At 38.7% G+C, this 8,954-nt stretch overlaps 1 protein-coding gene across 6 annotated transcripts in view; it reads left to right on the top strand.

Moving 5' to 3' along the window:
- Positions 1 to 2,590: 2,590 nt before the first annotated feature.
- Positions 2,591 to 8,954, top strand: part of Brcc3 (BRCA1/BRCA2-containing complex subunit 3) — a 40,082-nt gene continuing 33,718 nt past the window's right edge. Inside the window, exons 1-4 of one of the 6 annotated variants that reach the window (XM_078034020.1) lie at positions 2,591 to 2,865; positions 3,492 to 3,508; positions 4,429 to 4,483; positions 8,435 to 8,555. In XM_078034020.1, the coding sequence (XP_077890146.1) occupies positions 2,743 to 2,865; positions 3,492 to 3,508; positions 4,429 to 4,483; positions 8,435 to 8,555 (316 nt within the window). In that variant the 5' untranslated portion in view covers positions 2,591 to 2,742. Of the gene's footprint in view, positions 2,866 to 3,491; positions 3,509 to 4,425; positions 4,484 to 8,434; positions 8,556 to 8,954 lie in introns of all 6 variants that reach the window. The other 5 variants (XM_078034019.1, XM_078034021.1, XM_078034024.1 and 2 more) reach the window with 5 other exon arrangements.

Here is an 8,954-nt window from a genome sequence, read left to right as displayed (position 1 = left end):
AGGGACAGAGAAGCCACCATAACCAGGAATGAACAACATTCTCAGTAGAGAAATGCAAAGGCTGAGCAAGAGGAATCAGATCAAAGCCTATAAAAATGACAAGCTGTATGAATGGAACACCATTTCCTTAAACATGATTCTTGGAACACTTGTTCTCAACATTTTCCTTAGTCAAATAATTTTGGGAATATTGGAGAGTGATACTACCACAGCAAAAGCTCCAGCAAGTTATGTAGTAAAAAAAACTATGCTGTTTAATATTTCCCAAATTTATTTGACTAATGATTTTTGGGTTTTTGCATTGATCCTTGTTCACAAAATTTAGGAGTCCTTGAACTAAAAATGGTTAAAACTTCAAGATAAACTTAGGTACAAGGTACAAAACAATACAGAAAATATAAACCTTTGCAATTCAATTCAAGCAATATAACCATCTGCAAATAAAAAAGTATTTAAAATGTTTAGATATATTTATAGCTATGTTATCCACTAAAACAGATTTTCCCCAAGGAGGTTACATTGACACCAGAGACCATATTGGCCTAGACAGATTATTTTTAGGCATTTTGTAAATTAGGTTCTAAATGGATAATATATAATCTAGAAGAGCTTCCTTAGGTGGTGATCTAAGTAAAACCATCACTTTTTTTCCTTTATAGAATAACTGTTTTGTGCCTTTTATAAAAATATAATTTGTTTACATTTTCAGATGTTTGAACAGTTTTTAAACATTAATCAGTTGAATATGTATATTTTATTTGAAGTCTTTTAATAAACTCATCCAATAACATTGGGTGAAATCATCAATAATCCCTCAAATCAGCCTGACCTGTATATGATCTGTGGTTCTGTAAGTCATAAGCTTTGTGACCGTGGACAAGTTAACTTCTCTCCATCTCAATTTCCTGAGGTGTAGGATGAAAATTATGTCTAGCACATAATAAATTTGCTATAAATGTTAATAGTTTTTTTGCACTCCATTAAAAGTTTGGAGGTGTAAAAGGTAGCCATAAGAATTATAAAAGTTAGTCAATGTCATTCTGTTATGAGATTGACACCCACAACAAAAAGACATGTTTTTCTCTTTGAAGATGCCTAAATAAACTTTATAAATTCAAAATATCCCATCTGAACAAACAACAACGAGAAGAATAGCTGTTGCTGTCCCATCAGGACAGGGTGCACTAGCCATACACAGTAACTGAAAATAATATATAACATAAAATGAAAACTTAAGAGAAAATGTTGATAGATCCAATGTAATCGTACAGTTGGAAAATTTTCCAACCTTCATTATTATCAAAATTTATCACGGAAAGCTGTGCCATGTGATCTTTAAGCATTAGGTAAAAAATGGAGGTTGCTGGTATGTACATTACAGCTAGTTCACTGATTTGGAGCCCTATTTGTTGGGAGTCTTGGGTTGGAACTGACTTGGGAGAAAAGAGCATAGCATCAACAGTTCTTCAAGTAGCACTTGGGAATGTTCCCTTTCCAGTACTGTGCCTGTCTACAGAAATACACAAGAAATAGAAAATCAAATCAGAAACATAAACGCGGATGGACTCTGGAGGCAACCTGGCATGTAATTTTCTTTTATATAGAATCGTTCCTAAAATCCTGTATAATTTGTAAACTTGTGACTTGGAAGATCTGTACTTTTAACCCTGGCATGATGACATACCGCAAAATAAAAATACTTTCATAATGTAATTTTACAATGTCTGGTACCATTGAGACAAGATCTGAGGAAACTTGTTTTCTGGATATCTGATGTGATATATTCGAACGTGAATAAAACCTGAAGTCCCCTAATTCCTCTTCCCCGTATCAAACAAATAGATACCTAAAAGCTTTTGTGAAAAGTAGCAGCAGCCAAGCTCAAGAGTGATACTTTTTCAGATACAGTATAGCACTGTTTCTGCAAAAGGTTACTCACATGAATATAACGTTTCTTGTGCTAATTTCTCCGCCACGAGAACAGCTAGGCTAAAACTTCCAGGTCTCCCACCCTGGGCCACTCGAACCAAGATCGTGACGTGAGCCCGGGAAAAGCCGAGGGGTAACCCCAACCGAGGTCACTAAAACTGAAGTTGCAAGGCGCTGGCCGGCAACCGGAAGTGGTCCAGGGAGAGTTGTACCAGATTCATGGGCTGTGACTTGGAAATAAAATAAAACAAAACCTTAACTGTTTTAGGACCGACTTTCAAAAGAGCGTCCCTCTGGCTCAAGAGGCCGGCGTTCGCGGAGATGTCGCTTCAAAGGGCTGTCCCCAAAGCGTGTAGGCCGCGCACCGCGCTCCTCAGCGGGCGGGCAAAATGGGCGCCGGCGCTCAAGAAGCGCCTGCCCAGGCGCCCGGGCGCCGCTCACAGACCACTCCGCCTGAGGATGGAGAGCGCCGCCTCCCTGCCGCCCCCGCCGCGGGCCAGATACCGCGACCTCCGCCAGCCACCGCCCTTAGCCCCAGTGGCCACGCCTGCCCCAACTGGCGCGGGCGTTTCCCAGGTGCTGCTGGGCAGGCCCCGCCTCCGCACCAAGCTCCGCCCCCAGGCAACCACCAGCAGTCCCGCCCCCACAGCCCTCCCCCGCGCGCGCCCCCAAGCTCCGCCCCCGCGGAACCCGCGCGCGGAAGGCCAGGCCTGGGAGGAGCTCAGAGCGCCGGGTGCTGGAGAAGCTGTGCTGGAGCACCCGGTTGGTCAGGCCAGAGTGGGCCCGAGCGGACGTGAACAGGGTCGGATCAAGATGGCGGTGCAGGTGGTACAGGCGGTGCAGGCGGTTCATCTCGAGTCTGACGCTTTCCTAGTTTGTCTCAACCACGCTCTGAGCACAGAAAAGGAGGAGGTGATGGGACTGTGTATAGGGGAGGTGAGTAGGTCATTCTGCCTAGCTGGAACCCTGCTAGCAGTCCCCAGTACTCCCTGAGGCGACTGGTAGGCCACAGGAACCTCTGACTTAGATTTTTGGACATTTTTTAGGTGGCTCAATCGCGGTGGCCTTTTCTTCTTGTCGCATGACACTTGCTCATCCTCCTGCAAGCCCTCAGCGATTTGCATAAACCCACGGGGTTGGGGACTTGCTTCAGAGATTATCACCCATTGCCCAAAATTGCAAGTCAGACCAGAAATACATTTGAGTAGGATGAAGGCTACAAAGTATATGAAGCAGACCTGCAGACCAGGGTTAGAGCCCCTTGCTTTGCCACCAGCCTTCCTTCTAGAGAAGTGGAGGTACCGAGAAAGTGAGAAAGCTTTTTAAAGCGTCGCAAAGATCCTAAGAAAGAAGAAACCCTTCCAGAGACTCGAAAGTTTTCTTTGTGTTGCAGAGGGGAGAAAGTAGATGAGGAAATACAATTCAGCTGTTTATTCTCTAAATTCTCCAGTCTTTCTTGTTGATATGTATGAACACATGACCTAATTTTCATATAATCTGCATCCCTGTAATCAAATAAGCATAATGTGATCAATAATATTTTCTGCTCTTTTCCACTCTAGTTGAATGATGACACAAGGTAAGACCTTTTGTTTCCTCATATTTTAATATCTCTAAGGTATTCTTAAATAAAAATTATGACAGGTTTGGCAGTATTGTATGTTGATTGGATCTTAAATTACCTTTATGAGTCTGGAACTCTATCAGTGATACACTTTGAGTTCCACCCCAACTCTGAAGGTTCATTTCTGCCTTATTTCTTACTAGAAGGATTTTCAGTTGAGATGTATATGCCTTTATGTGAAAGACATAGTGGAGGAACCAAAATCATAAGTGAATCTATGAAAGCACTCGTAAATACAACCTTATTAACTGCAATAAAGGCAGCATACTAACAACACTACCAGTACATTTACATTTGGTACTATTATTTTTCATTTTCTTGCTTGATGTGTTTTCATTTGCTATTTTTTCTGCAATGCCAGTAACATGCCAGTATTTTTCTTTTATCTGATATTTTATGCATTTAGGACTTTCCCCCTGTTAATCCAAATTCCCCTCCGTGTAAATGGTCAGTGGCCTTCTCCTTGGTGGCCCCTACAGTGATCCCAAAGATCTATAATAGCTTGAATGCTTGTGGTAGTCAATCTTTGGGTAACTTTTGCATAAACTTCAAAGTATAGTTTAATGTATTTCTCAAGCCCACCTCATATATATATAATATTAGTTATTGATAGACCTTTGTTTTTATTTATTTATATGCAGTGCTGAGGATCAACCCAGTGCCTCACATATGCTAAGCTAGCCCTCTACCACTGACCCACAACCCCAGCCCACCTCTTTAATAGTTAGAAATCTTCAGCTCAGTTTACTTTCCCTCCTCTTTTGTTTCTACTAAGGTCGCACTGCAAAAACTGTTAATCCTGTTATTTTGCTTTAACTTCCATTTTCTATTCCAAACCTTAGTTTCTTTTTTTTCCCCTAATTTATCCCCAGTAGGAGTGACTCCAAATTTGCATATACCGGAACTGAAATGCGCACAGTTGCTGAAAAGGTATTGTGCTAGAATACTGCATGACAGAAAGTTGTAGATGGGGAGGGATATCTCTATTCTCTATTCTGATGACCTCAGGAGAATATTATTAAGTTTTATAGCTGGGTAGGATTTCTTTCTAATGAAATCTGACAAAGAATTCACTCATTGAAAATGGAATGTAATTTATTGTTCTTTGTAGCAATTTATAATACTTGATCAGAATGAATAATCACTATCATATCACCCTTTTCCACTCCTCCTTGCCATTACTGCCTTCATTATGGCCTTTTCTTTAAGACTTTGACATCTGGTTCACATTGTTTGTTATCTCTTTATCCCATGTCTCAATATCTGCTCATGCAATCCCTCTGTTCTCAAATACAGACCATCCATAGTGTCATAGTTATTAGTCCACTTTGGCTTTTCTCCTGTCTTCACTCCCATCCCACCTTTTTGCCATGCTCTAGCCTAATCGTGGTATAATGTTAATTCCTCCCAATATATCACACACCAATTCTTTTGTAAAAATATAATTAAAATGAATCACCTCCTCCTAGCTATTAGGTAAAAACCCCACTTACTTCTTATTCTTATATACAAACTTCTCAACTCTAAGCATTAGCCTCCTTTCTTCTTCTATGAAGAAAAAAAAACCCTCTTCCTATTCAGAGCTGCAACTTACTCATAGACTTTTCTGGATCATCAGTCTTTTCATGTCACCTGGCTCTTTTCTCTTAGGATACAAATACTCATGTTTAAAGTTACTCTCATTTTCAGAAAGGAAAAAAAAAACCCTACTCGATCCTATATCTTGCTATAGAAACTATTCTACATACTTCCTTTAATAGCTAGACTTCTTTCTTCTTTTTTATGTGTGTGTTACTGGGGATTGAACCCAGGGGCAATGAACCTCTGAGCCACATCCCCAGCCCTTTTTATTTTTTATTCTGTGACAGGATCTCACTAAGTTGCTTAGGACCTCACCAAGTTGCTGAGGCTGGCTTTGATCCTGAGCTGCTGGAATTATAGGCATGCACCTGGCAATAGTTAGAGGTCTTAAAAGAATGGTCTAATATCATTTCTTCACCTTCCCCAGTCAAACCCACTGCAGACTGGTGTCCAATTCTACCTCTCCAGCGATCTCCTCATTGCTGCATCCAACAGATTATTTCTTGATACTTCTCTTTCTCCCTGAAACTCTGAACTCTCCTGGGTTACTGATTTGTTTCTTTTACTCATTTTCCTTTCCCCAACCTTTATGGTCCCTTCCTCCTCTGTATGTGCATTAAATGTTGCTCATTACTTTTAGGCACTGAAACCTTCTCTGATGAGAGAGAGTGTTTGTGTGAATTGGTTTACCCTGGGCATCAACTGCTAAAATATATTATAAATCTTAATAATATGATTTTTTTCCAAGAGTTCATGACCTCATCTTGAATTTTGTATAAATTTGTACTGTTCAAATTAGATATTAAGCTTAATGAATTTAGAAGTCTTATCTTTTTAGCTAGTGTTGGCATCTTTTTTTTTAATCAATAATACAGATTCTTCTTGACTAATAATTTGGTTATGTTCCAATAAACCCATTGTAAGTAAAATATATTGAGGCCCAAATTACATTTAATACACTTAAGCTAGCAAATATCATTGCTTAGCAACATAGTGCACTGTAGAATACCTGTTGTTTCCCCTGTTTGTGTCACTGATTGCAAATTACAGCTCCTTGCTGCTGTCCAGCATTGCAAAAGAATATCACATATTGCTAGCCTGGGAAAAGATGAAAATTCAAAGTATAGTTTCTAGTGAATGCTTATTGCTTTTATACCATAGTCAAGTTGAAAAGTCCTAAGTTAAAACAATTGTAATTTGAGGATCATCTGTACTAGAATCTTAGGACATTTTATTTTCATGTATACCCTCCTACCTTTTAGATTATTGCTATCATGCATTTTAATTTTATGAATATTTAAGCCTCTTGTGACATTGTGATAAATTTTTCACACAGTTAGTATATATTATATATACCCAAATGTTTACTCTTTATGATGTTCATCATTCCTTTCTTCATTTCTGTGATTTTCTTTCTGCCTGAAGAATTCTGTGCTGGTAATGAATTCCCTCCATTGTGCATCTGAAAATGTCTTTATTTTTCCTTCATTTTTGAAAGTTTTATTCTGTGTATAGGATTCTTGATTTGCAGATATTTTCTTGTAGGTCTCATAAGATGTCATTCTGTTTAGCTTTCAAAAGTCAGCTATTTGTCTTATTGCTCCTTGAAAGGTTATAAATCTTTTTATCCCTGCTTTTAGTTTTATTTATTGTGGACAATGTGATTGCTAGACACAACAAATAGTTGCTAGTGATAGAAAATAAATAAAATGAAGTCCCTGCTCTTAAAGGAACTTGCATTTTAGTAAGGGAGGAAATTGGGTAAATAATAACTGTGGGGTGGACATGGTGGTACACGCCTATAATACCAGCAGCTCAGGAGGCTAAGGCAGGAGGATGGTGAGTTCAAAGCCTGCCTCAGCAATGGAGAGGTGCTAAGCAACTCAGTGAGACCCTGTCTCTAGATAAAATACAAAATGGGCTGGGGATGTGGCTCAGTGGTCAAGTGCCCCTGAGTTTAATCCTTGGTACAAAATAATAATAATAATAATAATAATCGGGCTGGGGTTGTGGCTCAGTGGTAGAGTGCTCACCTAACATGCACAAGACACCAGATTCAATCCTCAGCACCACATAAATGTAAAATAAAGATACTGTGTCCACCTAAAACTTAAGAATAAATATTTAATAATAATAATGTGTACATATGTGTGTTATAAAAGAAGTCATACATGGTAAAAAAACAATTCTTTTTTTCATTTTATTATTTTTTTGGGGGGGTGGTACCTCAGATTGAACTCAGGGGCACTCGACCACTGAGCCACATCCCCAGCCCTATTTTGTATTTTATTTATTTAGAGACAGGGTCTCACTGAGTTGCTTAGTGCCTAACTTTTGCTGAGGCTGGTTTGAACTTGTGATACTCCTGCCTCAGACTCGAGAACTGCTGGGATTACAGATGTGTACCACCATGCCTGGCACAATTCTTTTTTTTTTTTTAAGTAGGATTATCAGGAAACTTAAAAGAATTTAAAAGGTCCACAAAGTAAAAAAAGGCTGAAAAACAGAAGGGAAAGTGTGAAAAGGCACACAAGCATGAAATGGGACCATAAATAGGGAACTACAAGTAGCTGAATAATGCCAGAACTTAAAATATTTGAGATGCTTTACAGAGGTACTCTTAATTACTTTTCAACAAATTATCACTTGAACAGCTTTTTATTTATTAAAGAAAATGTGCATTGGGCTGAGGTTGTGGCTCAGTGGCAGAGCACTTGCCTAGCACATGTGAGGCACTGGGTTTGATTCTTAGCACCACATAAGAATGAATGAATGAATGAATAAATAAATAAATAAATAAATAAATAAATAAAGGCATGCTGTCCATCTACAACTATAAAAAAAAGATTAAAAAAAAGAAAAAGAAAATGTGAGGGGACTTGGGTTGTGGCTCAGCAGTAGAGCGTTCACCTCACACTTGCGGGGGCCCTGGATTTGATCCTCAGCACCATATAAAAATAAATGAATAAAATAAAGGTATTGTGTCCAACTAAAACTAAAAAATAAATATTTTTTTAAAAACAAAATGTGAATTAATTCAAAGAACTGTCAGCATTTGATATGCAAAGTTTGTCTAAATACTAACTTTTATATTTTTGTTTCTGAAATATGTATATCAAGGAAGGATTTCTTTATTTGAAACATTTCATTTTTCATGAGAAAAGTGTCAGTTTCCTGAAAGGAAATCTTTAACCTGATACCATAGTAAAATGCAATCCTATAACTAATTGACAGGAGGTTGGAGAGAGAAGTGATACTGGCCAGAGACAGAAGTAATGATTTCTCTGGGTTTTCCTTTAGGTTGACACCGTCAGAATTGTTCATATTCATTCTGTCATCATCTTGCGACGTTCTGATAAGAGGAAGGACCGAGTAGAAATTTCTCCAGAGCAGCTATCTGCGGCCTCAACAGAGGCAGAGATATCCTTATTGATCTAAAAGAATCTCTGGGGCTTCTGTGCCACATTGATTTGTTTGCTGCAGGCATCTTACTTTAGGTGGTTTCACAAATTTTCTTCCTGATAACTATTCCCCAGTTTTCACATTTACCCCTCAGATCCAATTGTTGGGTTAATTAGAATTTCTATATTCCCTTTTGAGTGGCTTTTATTGGAAGAATTATATATTTATGCTCCTAAATGTCAAAAGATTCCAGGGTCAAATATTATGACAATTAATTATATGGGGACTCCCCTTCACTTTCCTCCACATTCCCCACTCTCCCTTTTTTCCTTTGTGCCCCTCTTTCCTTTAGCTCAATAGCAGCACAAGGCTAGGTAAGTAAGGAAAAAAAAAAAAAAAACAGAAACAAAAACAAAGA

Source organism: Ictidomys tridecemlineatus, chromosome X, assembly GCF_052094955.1.
Source record: "Ictidomys tridecemlineatus isolate mIctTri1 chromosome X, mIctTri1.hap1, whole genome shotgun sequence".
In the NCBI taxonomy this organism is placed as follows: domain Eukaryota; kingdom Metazoa; phylum Chordata; class Mammalia; order Rodentia; family Sciuridae; genus Ictidomys; species Ictidomys tridecemlineatus.
This window is presented reverse-complemented; position numbering and strand designations above follow the sequence as displayed.